The sequence below is a fragment of the Lithobates pipiens genome, unplaced genomic scaffold (genome assembly GCF_037356315.1).
Source record: "Lithobates pipiens isolate NorthernLeopardFrog02 unplaced genomic scaffold, aLitPip1_a1.2 Scaffold_28, whole genome shotgun sequence".
Taxonomy (NCBI): Eukaryota; Metazoa; Chordata; class Amphibia; order Anura; family Ranidae; genus Lithobates; species Lithobates pipiens.
In genome coordinates, this window is record NW_027507789.1 from 228,014,387 (window position 1) to 228,031,769 (window position 17,383).

The 17,383-nt window shown below is 52.3% G+C and overlaps 1 protein-coding gene across 1 annotated transcript in view; it reads right to left on the reverse strand.

Moving 5' to 3' along the window:
- CACNG5 (calcium voltage-gated channel auxiliary subunit gamma 5) overlaps positions 1-14,569 on the reverse strand; it is a 95,596-nt gene extending 81,027 nt beyond the window's left edge. Inside the window, exon 1 of the mRNA XM_077460651.1 lies at positions 14,206-14,569. Within this exon, the coding sequence (XP_077316777.1) occupies positions 14,206-14,301 (96 nt within the window). The 5' untranslated portion in view covers positions 14,302-14,569. The remainder of the gene's footprint in view (positions 1-14,205) is intronic.
- Positions 14,570-17,383: the final 2,814 nt, after the last annotated feature.

Genomic DNA, 17,383 nt, shown 5'->3' on the forward strand with positions numbered 1-17,383 from the left:
GCCGAGATCTTCGGCTCCTCCTGCCGCCGCGATCTTCAGCTCCTCCCGCCGCCGCGATCTTCGGCTCCTCCCGCCGCGATCTTTGGCTCCTCCCACCGCCGTGGCCGAGATCTTTGGCTCCTCCCACCGCCGTGGCTGAGATCTTTGGCTCCTCCCACCGCCGTGGCCCAGATCTTCGGCTCCTCCCACCGCCGCGATCTTCGGCTCCTCCCGCCGCGATCTTCGGCTCCTCCCGCCGCCGCCGACATAGACCGAGCCGAGCCGAGGGTACTCGGCTACTCAGCTCTGCTCGCAGTAACGCCCCCGTCCCGCCCGTTGTCCTGGCTCCTGTGATGGACACAACACTGGGCCAATGAGGGGACGTAAAGGCTAGGAGGCGGGACTGGGCGTGACTGAGAGCGGAGCCGAGTACAATGTCGGCGGCGCTCCACAGGCAGCGCGGATCGGCGTATAACACGCACCCATGATTTTCCCCTGATTTTAAGGGGGAAAAAGTGCGTGTTATACGCCGATAAATACAGTGGTGGGGTGAAGGAAAGACGGTTTGAGAGAGGAAAAAAAAAAACACTGATCAATATTGCTTGTTAAAGTGAAATATGTTTTGGAGACTCCCGGACTTTTGCAACATTGTATGAACACTGCATATGCTCTGCAATACTCCCTGAGGAGTGTTTAAATGTACATAGTGTGAACTATCACTTATTCACTGGGTTATTTATTTTTATTTAATGTTTATGTACTATTAATAATTTTTTTATTTATGTATACAATTTTTTTGAGCTATATCTGATGCACTTTGTAGTATAATATTTAGTGGTGTAATAGTCACTTGGTTTAGCGCCACGTGTTTTAAATTATTTATAATAGGAACAAATACACAGAAATTACACATTATTTTAAAAGTGGCTGCTTAGTGGGGAAGGGTTCTTTTGCTGGAAGCGCAGTGGTAAATACACAGGTGAAAGGGCCTTAGTGAGTGTATTATTGATTTGCACAGTCCCTGTCTTGTTTGCACCGCCTGTATACTGCTAGTAATGGGCAGGGGGGGTTGGGCTACCCATGCCATTTTTCTCAATGATTTTCATCCGTATTGCCGGAACCAGATATAACATTAAAAACGCAAGCAGTTTTAAATGACTTTTTTTCCGTTAGATGTGATTTTGTGCAGGGACTGTTCTAAACACGGGAAACACGTGGCACTTCACAGGCATACTACAGACACCCCCCAGGCACCATATTTATAGGAATATTTTCACTTTAATCGTCATTAAAATCAGTGCTCCCGAAAAAACGTCAGTTTAAAAAAAAATTGGCATTGACCCATGTCCCCTGGGGCACGAGCCAGGTCCCCAAACCCTTTTAGGACAGTATCTTGCATATTAGCCATTAAAATAAGCACTTTTTATTTCGAACGTTTCGAGTCCCATAGACTTCAATGGGGTTCTAAAGTTCACACAAATTTTTCGGTCCGTTCGAAAGTTCTGGTGCGAACCGAACCGGGGGTGTGTTCGGCTCATCCCTAGCCAGGGCATTGAAGATGGGTCTTCCAGCATGACAATGAAACAAAACACAAGGCAACCAAGGCAACAAGGTAACAAAGCCAAGGTAACAAAGGAGTGGCTCAAGAAGAAGCACATTAAGGTCCTGAAGTGGCCTAGCCAGTCTCCAGACCTTCATCCCATAGAAAATATGTGGAGAGAGCTGAAGCGAGGGGGAGAATCAGACTGACGGGGGAGGGGGGGGGGGGGTGGGATGAGAAGCAGACAGATGGGGGAGGGGTCTGAGAAATAGACAGAGGGGAAAGGGTGAGAAGCAGACAGATGGGGGAGGGGAGGGGGAAAAGGGTGAGAAGCAGACTAAAGGGGGGGGGGAGGCTGGGAAGCAGGCTGAAGGGGGGGGATGTGAGGGGGAGAAGCAGACAGACGGGGGAGGGGAGGGGGCTGAGAAGCGGACTGAAGGGGAGGGTGAGAATCAGACAGACGGGGGGAGAGGGTGAGATGCAGACTGAAGGGGAGGGGAGAGAGGGTGAGAAGAAGACTGAAAGGAGAGGAGGGGGAGGGGGTGAGAGTCCCCCTTTACATCAGAGTCCAGAGCGTTTTCCTTTTACATCTGAACTCGCAGAGTTCCCTTAAGTGTAAGGGGGGACTCTGCAGACTCTGATGTAAGGGGGGACTCTGCAGACTCTGATGTAAGGGGGGACTCTGCAGACTCTGATGTAAGGGGGGACTCTGCAGACTCTGATGTAAGGGGGGACTCTGCAGTCTGTGATGTAAGGGGGGACTCTGCAGTCTGTGATGTAAGGGGGGACCCTGCAGTCTGTGATGTAAGGGGGGACCCTGCAGTCTGTGATGTAAGGGGGGACTCTGGGGACTCTGATGTAAGGGAGAACTCTGGGGACTCTGATGTAAGGGAGAACTCTGGGGACTCTGATGTAAGGGAGAACTCTGGGGACTCTGATGTAAGGGAGATCTCTGGGGACTCTGATGTAAGGGAGATCTCTGGGGACTCTGATGTAAGGGAGAACTCTGGGGACTCTGATGTAAGGGAGAACTCTGGGGACTCTGACGTAAGGGATGCTCTGGGAACCCTGATTTAAGGGGAACACTCTGATGTAAGGGGGAACACTGTGGCCTCTGGTGTAAAGGGGAACTCTGATGTAAGGGGTGCTCTGAGAACCCTGAATTACCTTAGTGTACTCACTCAGAGGCCGGAGAGAGAAGGGGGAGGGGGAGAGACATCATAGACAGGGGTGGATGGTGAGCTCACTCACCCCTTGGCAGTCAGCACCTCTCATATAGACATATCTGTGTCTGCTCGGCTTCAATGCCCCACCTCACTTTCTATGGCCCAGCACCGGGTATGGGTATGTAGACAGACACAGAGGACTAGGAGCAGATTGATCCCCCTCTCCTCTCCCGCCTGTGTGAGTTGGGGGGGGGGGGAGTGTAGCGCCGGCTTTGGGAAGTGTAAAGGAGAAATGAAGGCGAGAAGGACAATGAAATGAGATAAATCCATCCCGCCACCATGAGGACTGTCTCTCCTCTCCATCTTTTCTACATTAGAGAAAAGGAGCGGTCGGCAGTCATTTCCTTCAGTGCGGAGCTGAGCGCAGCACTCAGCGCTCACATCTCGCCGCTCCGCCGGGACTGTAAAGTGCCCGGCGTATTACATATTAATCGGCGCCATGGCGGCCCGGTCATTAAAGTGCCCTCTGTGTGCCGGCCGAGCCTCAGCAACATATGGCTTTCCTTCTACTTCACGGAGCAAAGAAGCCGAATGATTCTCGCCGCCAATCGCTTGAATACACACCGACTTTTCACATACCCCCCCCCCCCCCGCCTTGTCACTGGCAATCTTCATCACCGCAATCCGACTACTGAGGGTCAGCCTGGGGGGGGGGGGCACACTGGGGGCCAGTGATAGGAAGGATGGGGCAACTAAACCATTTACTTCTTGGGTGGGGCAAAACACAGGGAGAGCACACTGCCAGGAATACATTGTTATAGTATGAGCCCGGAGAGCACACTGCCAGGAATACATTGTTATAGTATGAGCCCGGGGAGCACACTGCCAGGAATACATTGTTATAATATGAGCCCGGAGAGCACACTGCCAGGAATACATTGTTATAGTATGAGCCCGGAGAGAGCACACTGCCAGGAATACATTGTTATAGTATGAGCCCGGAGAGCACACTGCCAGGAATACATTGTTATAGTAAGAGCCCGGAGAGCACACTGCCAGGAATACATTGTTATAGTATGAGCCCGGAGAGAGCACACTGCCAGGAATACATTGTTATAGTATGAGCCCGGGGAGCACACTGTCAGGAATACATTGTTATAGTATGAGCCCGGGGAGCACACTGCCAGGAATACATTGTTATAGTATGAGCCCGGGGAGCGCACTGCCAGGAATACATTGTTATAGTATGAGCCCGGAGAGCGCACTGCCAGGAATACATTGTTATAGTATGAGCCCGGGGAGCACACTGCCAGGAATACATTGTTATAGTATGAGCCCGGGGAGCACACTGCCAGGAATACATTGTTATAGTATGAGCCCGGGGAGCACACTGCCAGGAATACATTGTTATAGTATGAGCCCGGAGAGCACACTGGCAGGAATACATTGTTATAGTATGAGCCCGGGGAGCACACTGCCAGGAATACATTGTTATAGTATGAGCCCGGGGAGCACACTGCCAGGAATACATTGTTATAGTATGAGCCCGGGGGGCACACTGCCAGGAATACATTGTTATAGTATGAGCCCGGGGAGCACACTGCCAGGAATACATTGTTATAGTATGAGCCCGGAGAGCACACTGGCAGGAATACATTGTTATAGTATGAGCCCGGGGAGCACACTGCCAGGAATACATTGTTATAGTATGAGCCCGGGGGGCACACTGCCAGGAATACATTGTTATAGTATGAGCCCGGGGAGCACACTGTCAGGAATACATTGTTATAGTATGAGCCCGGGGGGCACACTGCCAGGAATACATTGTTATAGTATGAGCCCGGGGAGCGCACTGCCAGGAATACATTGTTATAGTATGAGCCCGGAGAGCGCACTGCCAGGAATACATTGTTATAGTATGAGCCCGGGGAGCACACTGCCAGGAATACATTGTTATAGTATGAGCCCGGGGAGCACACTGCCAGGAATACATTGTTATAGTATGAGCCCGGGGAGCACACTGCCAGGAATACATTGTTATAGTATGAGCCCGGGGGGCGCACTGCCAGGAATACATTGTTATAGTATGAGCCCGGGGAGTGCACTGCCAGGAATACATTGTTATAGTATGAGCCCAGAGAGCGCACTGCCAGGAATACATTGTTATAGTATGAGCCTGGGGAGCGCACTGCCAGGAATACATTGTTATAGTATGAGCCCGGGGGGCGCACTGCCAGGAATACATTGTTATAGTATGAGCCCGGGGAGTGCACTGCCAGGAATACATTGTTATAGTATGAGCCCAGAGAGCGCACTGCCAGGAATACATTGTTATAGTATGAGCCTGGGGAGCGCACTGCCAGGAATACATTGTTATAGTATGAGCCCGGGGAGCACACTGCCAGGAATACATTGTTATAGTATGAGCCCGGGGAGCACACTGCCAGGAATACATTGTTATAGTATGAGCCCGGGGGGCACACTGCCAGGAATACATTGTTATAGTATGAGCCCGGAGAGCGCACTGCCAGGAATACATTGTTATAGTATGAGCCCGGGGGGCACACTGCCAGGAATACATTGTTATAGTATGAGCCCGGGGAGCACACTGCCAGGAATACATTGTTATAGTATGAGCCCGGGGAGCGCACTGCCAGGAATACATTGTTATAGCGTGAGCCTGGGGAGCACACTGTCAGGAATACATTGTTATAGTATGAGCCCGGGGAGCGCACTGCCAGGAATACATTGTTATAGTATGAGCCCGGGGGGCACACTGCCAGGAATACATTGTTATAGTATGAGCCCGGGGAGCACACTGTCAGGAATACATTGTTATAGTATGAGCCCGGGGAGCGCACTGTCAGGAATACATTGTTATAGTATGAGCCCGGGGAGCACACTGCCAGGAATACATTGTTATAGTATGAGCCCGGGGAGCACACTGTCAGGAATACATTGTTATAGTATGAGCCCGGGGAGCACACTGCCAGGAATACATTGTTATAGTATGAGCCCGGGGAGCGCACTGTCAGGAATACATTGTTATAGTATGAGCCCGGGGGGCACACTGCCAGGAATACATTGTTATAGTATGAGCCCGGGGAGCACACTGTCAGGAATACATTGTTATAGTATGAGCCCGGGGAGCGCACTGTCAGGAATACATTGTTATAGTATGAGCCCGGGGAGCACACTGCCAGGAATACATTGTTATAGTATGAGCCCGGGGAGCACACTGTCAGGAATACATTGTTATAGTATGAGCCCGGGGAGCACACTGCCAGGAATACATTGTTATAGAATGAGCCCGGGGGGCACACTGCCAGGAATACATTGTTATAGTATGAGCCCGGGGGGCACACTGCCAGGAATACATTGTTATAGTATGAGCCCGGGGGGGGGGGGGGGCACACTGCCAGGAATACATTGTTATAGTATGAGCCCGGGGAGCACACTGCCAGGAATACATTGTTATAGTATGAGCCCGGGGAGCACACTGTCAGGAATACATTGTTATAGTATGAGCCCGGGGAGCACACTGCCAGGAATACATTGTTATAGAATGAGCCCGGGGGGCACACTGCCAGGAATACATTGTTATAGTATGAGCCCGGGGAGCACACTGCCAGGAATACATTGTTATAGTATGAGCCCGGGGAGCACACTGCCAGGAATACATTGTTATAGTATGAGCCCGGGGGGCACACTGCCAGGAATACATTGTTATAGTATGAGCCCGGGGAGCACACTGTCAGGAATACATTGTTATAGTATGAGCCCGGGGAGCGCACTGCCAGGAATACATTGTTATAGTATGAGCCCGGGGGGGGGGGGGGCACACTGCCAGGAATACATTGTTATAGTATGAGCCCGGGGGGGGGAGCACACTGCCAGGAATACATTGTTATAGCATGAGCCCGGGGAGCACACTGTCAGGAATACATTGTTATAGTATGAGCCCGGGGAGCACACTGCCAGGAATACATTGTTATAGTATGAGCCCGGGGAGCACACTGTCAGGAATACATTGTTATAGTATGAGCCCGGGGAGCACACTGCCAGGAATACATTGTTATAGAATGAGCCCGGGGGGCACACTGCCAGGAATACATTGTTATAGTATGAGCCCGGGGGGGGGGGGGGGGGGGCACACTGCCAGGAATACATTGTTATAGTATGAGCCCGGGGAGCACACTGTCAGGAATACATTGTTATAGTATGAGCCCGGGGAGCGCACTGCCAGGAATACATTGTTATAGTATGAGCCCGGGGGGGGGGGGGCACACTGCCAGGAATACATTGTTATAGTATGAGCCCGGTGGGGGGGGAGCACACTGCCAGGAATACATTGTTATAGCATGAGCCCGGGAGCACACTGTCAGGAATACATTGTTATAGTATGAGCCCGGGGAGCACACTGCCAGGAATACATTGTTATAGTATGAGCCCAGGGAGCACACTGTCAGGAATACATTGTTATAGTATGAGCCCGGGGAGCACACTGCCAGGAATACATTGTTATAGTATGAGCCCAGGGAGCACACTGCCAGGAATACATTGTTATAGTATGAGCCCGGGGAGCACACTGCCAGGAATACATTGTTATAGTATGAGCCCGGGGAGCACACTGCCAGGAATACATTGTTATAGAATGAGCCCGGAGAGCACACTGTCAGGAATACATTGTTATAGTATGAGCCCGGGGAGCGTACTGCCAGGAATACATTGTTATAGTATGAGCCCGGGGGGCACACTGCCAGGAATACATTGTTATAGTATGAGCCCGGGGGGGGGGGGGGGAACACTGCCAGGAATACATTGTTATAGTACGAGAAAGAGAAGAATCCATAGGACAGAGTGCCCAGCATGCTGGTCCAGATTCTCTCTGTGTCTTCCTCTCTCCCCCTCCACTTCTCTCTCTGTGTCTTCCTCTCTCCCCCTCCACTTCTCTCTCTGTGTCTTCCTCTCCCCCCTCCACTTCTCTCTCTGTGTCTTCCTCTCTCCCCCTCCACTTCTCTCTCTGTGTCTTCCTCTCTCCCCCTCCACTTCTCTCTCTGTGTCTTCCTCTCCCCCCTCCACTTCTCTCTCTGTGTCTTCCTCTCTCCCCCTCCACTTCTCTCTCTGTGTCTTCTCCTCCCCCTCCACTTCTCTCTCTGTGTCTTCCTCTCCCCCCCTCCACTTCTCTCTCTGTGTCTTCCTCTCCCCCCTCCACTTCTCTCTCTGTGTCTTCCTGTCTCCCCCTCCACTTCTCTCTCTGTGTCTTCCTCTCCCCCCCTCCACTTCTCTCTCTGTGTCTTCCTGTCTCCCCCTCCACTTCTCTCTCTGTGTCTTCCTCTCCCCCCCTCCACTTCTCTCTCTGTGTCTTCCTCTCTCCCCTCCACTTCTCTCTCTGTGTCTTCCTCTCTCCCCTCCACTTCTCTCTCTGTGTCTTCTCCTCCCCCCTCCACTTCTCTCTCTGTGTCTTCCTCTCTCCCCCTCCACTTCTCTCTCTGTGTCTTCCTCTCTCCCCTCCACTTCTCTCTCTGTGTCTTCTCCTCCCCCCTCCACTTCTCTCTCTGTGTCTTCTCCTCCCCCCTCCACTTCTCTCTCTGTGTCTTCCTCTCTCCCCTCCACTTCTCTCTCTGTGTCTTCCTCTCCCCCCTTCCACTTCTCTCTCTGTGTCTTCTCCTCCCCCTCCACTTCTCTCTCTGTGTCTTCTCCTCCCCCCTCCACTTCTCTCTCTGTGTCTTCCTCTCCCCCCTTCCACTTCTCTCTCGGTGTCTTCTCCTCCCCCCTCCACTTCTCTCTCTGTGTCTTCCTCTCTCCCCTTCCACTTCTCTCTCTGTGTCTTCCTCTCTCCCCCTCCACTTCTCTCTCTGTGTCTTCCTCTCCCCCCTCCACTTCTCTCTCTGTGTCTTCCTCTCTCCCCCCTCCACTTCTCTCTCTGTGTCTTCCTCTCCCCCCCTCCACTTCTCTCTCTGTGTCTTCCTCTCTCCCCCTCCACTTCTCTCTCTGTGTCTTCCTCTCCCCCCTCCACTTCTCTCTCTGTGTCTTCCTCTCTCCCCCTCCACTTCTCTCTCTGTGTCTTCCTCTCCCCCCCTCCACTTCTCTCTCCGTGTCTTCCTCTCTCCCCCTCCACTTCTCTCTCTGTGTCTTCCTCTCTCCCCCTCCACTTCTCTCTCTGTGTCTTCCTCTCTCCCCCTCCACTTCTCTCTCTGTGTCTTCCTCTCCCCCCCTCCACTTCTCTCTCCGTGTCTTCCTCTCTCCCCCTCCACTTCTCTCTCTGTGTCTTCCTCTCTCCCCCTCCACTTCTCTCTCTGTGTCTTCCTCTCTCCCCTCCACTTCTCTCTCTGTGTCTTCCTCTCTCCCCCTCCACTTCTCTCTCTGTGTCTTCCTCTCTCCCCTCCACTTCTCTCTCTGTGTCTTCCTCTCTCCCCCTCCACTTCTCTCTCTGTGTCTTCCTCTCTCCCCTCCACTTCTCTCTCTGTGTCTTCTCCTCCCCCCTCCACTTCTCTCTCTGTGTCTTCCCCCTCTCCTCTCCTACTCTATCCTTCTCTATCCTTGTCTCTTTTTCTCCTTCCTTCTTTCCCTCTTTCTCTCTCCCTGTTCCTCCTCTTCTCCTCTCTCCCCCCCCCCCTCCCTCATTGTCTCTCTCTTTTTCTCCTTCCTTCTCTACCTCAGCCTTTTTCCTCTCTCCCTCCCTCCTTCTCTCTTTCTCCTTTTCTCTCCCCCTCTCTTCTCTAATCCCCCCTCTGTCTCTCTCCCTCCTCCTTACTCCCCCTTCTCTCTCTTCTTTTTTCTATCTCTTTGAACCTCTCCCTCTTGCCCTCCATCTCTCTCTCTCTCTCATACCTTCCCACCTTTCCTCCTCTCTCTCTCCCCTCCCTCTCTTTCTCTCTCCCTTATTTCCTTTTTTCTCTCTCTCTTTCCCCTCTTGCCCTCCATCTCTATCACATACCTTCCTCATCCTTCCTCCTTCTCTCTCTCCACCTCTCTCTCTTCCTTCCTCTCCTTACTTTTTTTCTTCTCTCTATTTTTCTCCTTTTCTCTCTCCCCCTCCTTCTCAGTCTCTCTCCCCCCATCTCTCTTTCTCTCTCTACCCCCCCCCCCCCCCCCGTCTCTCTTTTTCTCTCTCTCTCCCCTCAGTCTTTCCACCTCCCTCATATATATATATATATATATAGAGAGAGAGAGATGAAATATGAACAGGAGGATCATGGCATCCGAATTTGTTGCACCCCCTCCCCCCGAGGCTCCTCACCCAACAAACATCCAGAGAGAAGAGCGCTCGGTGTGATTACCAGCCAGGGACATATTTATTAAATGAGATCTGATTGGCTCCCATGGGGACTCTTTGCACATTATCTTTGCTCTCTGCGCCGTCTCACCGAATAATTACCAAAACATAAGATTAAGGAAACGATTACCAATCATAACACTTGGCTGTGCTCCCCCTGGGATAGGGCGCTCCTAGACCGCTGCCTGCTCTGCCTCTGTGATGAGTACAATCTTATTACAAGGCTGGAAGATTTATATTCTCATAGAAAGTTCTTCATCCTTCCAGAGTCCAGTGGAGATTATATATCTATATATCTATAGGGATGGTCGGAGACAAATCTAGTGGTATATTCATCTCCATCCATCCTCTTCAACATAGACGGTATTTATTGCTTCTCGTTACCTTGTCACATTGTTCTACTGAGGACCTCCCAAATATTGGGGACTATGGTCCTCTACTACAGAACCTCCTCCTAGGATCAATGACTATCGGGGGGGGGGGAGTCTGTAGTACTACAACTCCCAGCATGTTCCTCCAGGAATGGCCCTCTACTACAGAACACCTTCCAAAGATTAGTAACTATGGGGGGGGGTCTGTACTACTACAACTCCCAGTATGTTCCACCAGGGACTTACCAATGGCTGGAGATCCTGCAGAGGGATCCAGTTATTTTTTATTTAATTGACATCACAGACTCCATCTTGTCACACTCTGATTGGTCTCTGAATGATCCCGTATATCCCTGTCTATAACTTTCCTATCCTCATATTCCTCTAATGGCGAATTCTGATATTTCCTTTCCAGGATCCGAGCAGCCAAGACGTCCCCTCATTGGTGGAGGGAGGCCAATTCCGAGGCTTCCAGGTGGGACTTCATAGTTCTGGTTATAGTCGTACCTGGCAGGACCCAATCCTGATCCCCCAGATACTACCAATCCCTGGTACAGAATTCAGGGACTGATTGTGCATAGTGGGGTCTCCTTCAGACAAGAGTCAGGATGACAATGGTGAATGAAAACTCCTGGGAAAACGTGGGCCCCTGGATCAGATATGAGACCCCCTCAACCAGACACGTGGACCCTCTGGATGAGGTATGAGACCCCTTAACCAGACACGTGGACCCTCTGGATGAGGTATGAGACCCCTCAACCAGACACGTGGGCCCTCTGGATGAGATATGAGACCCCTCAACCAGACATGTGGACCCTCTGGATGAGATATGAGACCCCTCAACCAGACACGTGTACCCTTTGGATGAGGTATGAGACCCCTCAACCAGACACGTGGACCCTCTGGATGAGGTATGAGACCCCTCAACCAGACACGTGGACCCTCTGGATGAGGTATGAGACCCCTCAACCAGACACGTGGACCCTCTGGATGAGGTATGAGACCCCTCAACCAGACACGTAGACCCTCTGGATGAGATGAGGCCCCTCAACCAGACACGTGGGCCCTCTGGATGAGATATGAGACCCCTCAACCAGACATGTGGACCCTCTGGATGAGATATGAGACCCCTCAACCAGACACGTGTACCCTTTGGATGAGGTATGAGACCCCTCAACCAGACACGTGGGCCCTCTGGATGAGGTATGAGACCCCTCAACCAGACACGTAGACCCTCTGGATGAGATGAGGCCCCTCAACCAGACATGTGGACCCTCTGGATGAGATATGAGACCCCTCAACCAGACACGTGGACCCTCTGGATGAGGTATGAGACCCCTCAACCAGGCACATGGACCCTCTGGATGAGATGAGACCCCTCAACCAGACATGTGGACCCTCTGGATGAGATATGAGACCCCTCAACCAGACATGTGGACCCTCTGGATGAAAACTGTGACCTGTCTGGATGGGAATTTTAGTTCTCTGAATGGAAAGTGTAAACCCTCTGGATTGGGGAGTGTGACTTGTGGGAATGGGGAGTGTGATCCCTCTAAATGGGGAATGTAGATCACCCAGAATGAAAAATGTGCTCTCCCAGGGTAGGAAATCTGGAGATGTGCTTCCTCTAAATGGAAAGTGAGGTCCCTTGGGATAGGAAGTGTGGCCCCCAGTTCCCCTTATTCCCTGGAAGGGAAGTGGGGCTCCCCTGGATAGGAAGTGTGCCGCCCAGTTCCCCCATTCCCAAGATGGGGTGGGGACCCCCTGAATGGGAAGTGTGACCCCTTGTGTATTAAAATGTGCCCTCCTCACCCCTTGATATGTAGGTTGAACCCTCTGGATAGGAAGTGTGGCCCCCTCCGATTTTGAAATCCGCCCCCACATATGGAAAACGTGGCCCCCTGTACGGGGAGTGTGGCCCCTCTGGACAGCAATTCTGATTCCCTTGAATGGGAAGTTTGATCATTCTGGATAGGAACTCTGCCCCCGTGGGATAGGAAGTGTGGCCCCCCTGGATGGAAAGTATGGCCCCCCTGGATGGGACCAGTGGCCCCTCTAAATAGGAAATCTGCCTCCCCCTCCTCCATATGAAAAGTGTGACTCCCTCTGAATGGGAAAACTGTCCCCCCCAGATGGAAAGTGTGTTTACGTGAGAAATGTTACCCCTCTAAATAGGAAATCTGCCCCCTGGGAAGGGAAGTGTGCCCCCCTGCATAAGAAGTGTTCCCTCCTCCCCCCCCGGATGGGAAGTGTGGCCCCCTGGATAAAGAAGTGTCCCCTCCTCCTCCCCGGATGGGAAGTGTGCCCCCCCTGGATAAGAAGTGTGCCCCCCTCCCCCCCGATGGGAAGTGTGCCCCCCCCCCCCCGTGTATGGAACGTGTGACGCCTACAAATAGGAAAACTGACCCCCCCCCCCCCCCCACATGGAAAGTGTGTTCCTGTTCCACACCAATGAGAAATGTTACCCCTCTGAATAGGAAACTTGCCCCCTGGGATGATAGTGTGGCTCCCTGAATGGGAAATGTGCCGTGTGGTCCCCCTGAACGGGAAGTGTGACCCCTTATGTGTTGAAAATCTGCCCCCCCCCCCTTACCCCTTGATATGTAATTTGAACCCTTCGGATAGGAAGTGTGGACCCTCTTAATGGGAATCGTGACCCCTCTTGGTAAGAAGTGTGACCCCCCTCTGAATAGGAAATATGCCTCCCTCGTCCTCCATATGGGAAGTGTGACCCCCCCTGAATGGGAAAATGACCACCCCCCCCCACCTGAAGGAAAGTGTGTTCCCCCCATGAGAAATGTTATCCCTCTGAATAAGAAATCTGCCTCCAGGATGGGAAGTGCCCCTCCACCTGACGGAAAGTGTGTTTCCCCCCCATGAGAAATGTTACCCCTCTCAATAAGAAATCTGCCTCCAGGATGGGAAGTGTGTTCCCCCCATGACAAATGTTACCCCTCTCAATAGTGCCCCTCTCCCCCCCGGATGGGAAGTGTGACCCCCCCTGAATGGGAAAATGCCCCCCCACCTGAAGGAAAGTGTGTTCCCCTCCATGAGAAATGTTACCCCTCTGAATAAGAAATCTGCCCCCCCCGGATGGAAAGTGTGTTCCCCCCATGACAAATGTTACCCCTCTGAATAAGAAATCTGCCCCCCAGGATGGGAAGTGCCCCCCCTGGATGGAAAGTGTGTTCCCCTCCATGAGAAATGTTACCCCTCTCAATAAGAAATCTGCCTCCAGGATGGGAAGTGTGCCCCCCCGGATGTAAAGTGTGTCCCCCCATGAGAAATGTTACTCATCTGAATAAGAAATCTGCCCCCCCAGGATGGGAAGTGTGCCCCCCCCAGATGGAAAGTGTGTTCCCCCCATGAGAAATGTTACTCATCTGAATAAGAAATCTGCCCCCCAGGATGGGAAGTGTGCCCCGCCGGATGGAAAGTGTGTTCCCCTCCATGAGAAATATTACCCCTCTAAATAAGAAATCTGCCTCCAGGATGGGAAGTGTGCCCCCCCCCAGATGGAAAGTGTGTTCCCCCCATGAGAAATGTTACCCCTCTCAATAGTGCCCCTCCCCCCCCCCCGGATGGGAAGAGTGACCCCTTTTGGATAGAAAATCTGCCCCCCCCCCCCCCCCCCAAAGCATCCTTTCCTCCACCCCTGGCAGTGTGATAGGTGAGAGGTCCCCAGCTGGGTGCTTCTGGCCGGTGATCCCGATGTACAAACCACGATCCAACCTGAATCTCTGAGCGACAATACCCCCCCCCCCCCCCCCTCCAGTGCATTGATTTCCTCTGCTATGTACAGAAATATCCTCATTATATTCAGTAGGTCCTAATCACAGCACCCCCCACCCCCCAGAGTTGGCCACTTACCTGTGTGTGCAGAAGGCTGTTGACTTCCCGCAGAAGGCTCAGGACAAACTTCCTGGGTTTACTTCTACCTCTGAGGAACAATCTGCACCAGCGCATGGGAGGGGGCGCAGCTGGCGGGGGGGTACAGGCTTGGTGATGGTGATGGTTGGGGGGGGGGGCTGGTCCGGGAGTCTCTGCTTGGGATAGCTCAGAACACCCCTTGTGCCTCCTGCTCTGAGCCTGGGGTGGTCGTTGGCAGAGCGATGTGGGTGGTCAGGGGGCGACTCGGGCGCTCATGATGTAGCTGACAGAGAAGAGAGTCGTCGGCGGCGGCGGCTGCTGTGGACTGTGGCAGCCTTTGTACGGTCCCCGTTCTCTAATGCTCTGTAACACCAGGATCGCCCCTCCCCTCCGATAACGAGGGAGGCTGAGCGAGACGCCGAGCCAGCAGGTGCTGAGACAATAGCAGAGCGCTCATCGCCTACATTGTAATGTATATCTCTGTCATTACCGAGATGCACCGACTTAATACCTGCAAGCTGCACGCAACCCGCAAGCTGCACGCAACCCGCAAGCTGCACGTAACCCCGCAAGCTGCACGCAACCCGCAAGCTGCACGCAACCCGCAAGCTGCACGCAACCCGCAAGCTGCACGTAACCCCGCAAGCTGCACGTAACCCCGCAAGCTGCACGTAACCCGCAAGCTGCACGCAACCCGCAAGCTGCACGTAACCCGCAAGCTGCACGCAACCCGCAAGCTGCGCGTAACCCGCAAGGTGCACGTAACCCGCAAGCTGGACACAACCCGCAAGCTGCACGTAACCCCGCAAGCTGCATGTAACCCCGCAAGCTGCACGTAACCCCGCAAGCTGCACATAACCCCGCAAGCTGCACGCAACCCCGCAAGCTGCATGTAACCCCGCAAGCTGGACACAACCCGCAAGCTGCACGTAACCCCGCAAGCTGCATGTAACCCCGCAAGCTGCACGTAACCCCGCAAGCTGCACGCAACCCGCAAGCTGCACGTAACCCGCAAGCTGGACACAACCCGCAAGCTGCACGTAACCCCGCAAGCTGCACGTAACCCCGCAAGCTGCACGTAAACCCGCAAGCTGCACGTAACCCGCAAGCTGCACGCAACCCGCAAGCTGCACGCAACCCGCAAGCTGCGCGTAACCCGCAAGCTGCGCGTAACCCGCAAACTGCACGCAACCCGCAATCTGCATGCGTTTTATCCTGTCCTATTCTGCGCTGCTTCATACCGTCTGCCAGATTCCTCCACCGTGGACAGAAGGTCCAAAAATGCAATGTGAAAAAAAGTTCCTTTTTATTATCACCTAACGGCATCATTTTTATTCCATGTAGAACTAATCAATAATTGCACGCAACCCGCAAACTGCACGCAACCCGCAAGCTGCACGCAACCCGCAAGCTGCACGTAACCCGCAAGCTTTGTAGAACCCCCTTTCTCTACAAGTCTTTTTGGGGGTGTCTCTACCAGCTTTGCACATCTAGAGAGGACATTTCTGCCCATTCTTCTTCTTTGTAGAATATCTCAAGCTCTGTCAGATTGGATGGAGAGCGTCTGTGATCAGCAATTTTCAAGTCTTGCCACAGATTCTCAATGGGATTTAGGTCTGGACTGTGACTGGGCCATTCTAACACATGAATATGCTTTGATGTAAACCATTCCATTGTAGCTCTGGCTGGATGTTTCGGGTCGTTGTCCTGCTGGAAGGGGAACCTCCGCCCCGGTCTCAAGTCTTTTGCAGACTAACAGGTTTTCTTCTAAGATTGTCCTGTATTTGTCTCCATCCATCTTCCCATCAACTCTGACCAGCTTCCCTGTCCCTGCTGAAGAAAACCATCCCCACCACATGATGCTGCCACCACCATGTCTCACGGTGGGGATGGTGTGTTCAGGGGGATGGGCAGTGTTAGTTTTCCGCCATACAGAGTTTTGCTTTTAAGACCATAAAGTTGAATTTTGGTCTCCTCTGACCAGATCACCTTCTTCCACATGTTTGCTGCCCCCTCCCCCACATGGCTTCTCACAAACTACAAACAGGACTTCTTATGACTTTCTTCTTGTCACTCTTCCATAAAGGGCAGATTTGTGGAGTGCACGCCTGTTTACACACACACAGATCCCAGTTCTCGCTCTGTCACAAGCGACTGCAGGAGCCTGGCGCCTGCCGGGCACTCACGTCGGGCATGGATCAAAGCCTAGCACAGGGCACATCAGAGTGTTTGGATGTAAAGCATATGTCTATATTCCAAGCAAAACGCGATCGGAGCTGCAGAACAGAGCCATAGAGGGCATTCTAGTGGGCTACGGTGAGCAAACTAAGGGTTACAGAATTCTACACCCAAAGACTGACAAAGTGACAATAAGCCACAATAGAGCCCATCACCAGAAACACTGAGCCCTGAAATCTGTGAAGGGACTATGCCCAGCAACTGGAAGAGAAGGTCAACCAAAGCCAACCTTTGCAGGAGTCAGAACAAGAGGTGGAGCTCACAATACCTCAATCATCTTCCCCACCAGATCCTGCTGAACTGCCTGAAATCAGAAGATCCACTCGGACTACAAAGGGTAGACCACCCCCAGGGCCGTTTTTAAGGCAGGGCAAAAGGGGCAGCTGCCCTGGGCCCTGTCATTGTTGTGGGGCTCAAAGCAGCTGCCTCATACTTGCCAACTATCCTGGTTTAAATTCCCTTGTCCCTTAAGGTTTTAGTCCTGTGATGTGTCCTGATATCTCAGTGTGAAGTGCTGCTACTAATTCTGCCCAGCTCTGCCCTATTGTTGTGTAAAGAAGACTTACCTGCAGACCCTGTGTTTACATGTAAATTACCATCATTTATATGTAAATAGGGGCGGCCGGCGGCATGGATATGTATATCATGTCCCCCTAAAGTCATATCCACAGTAATCTCTAGCAACCAATCAACAAGCAGAAATCATGTGCTGTAACCTTTAGCAACTAATCAGTGAGCCGTAATGTGTGCTGTAACCTCTAGAAACCAGTCAGTGAGCGGTAATGATACACTGTAACCTCTGGCAACCAATCGCAATAGCTTCCTGATCTGATTCAGTAAACTGATTTTGAGTCTAGCTGCTATTTATTGTATGTCTCAGAGCAGACGGAGAGCAAAACTGCATGGGGGGGGGGCCCCGAGAAAAGTTTTGCCCAGGGTC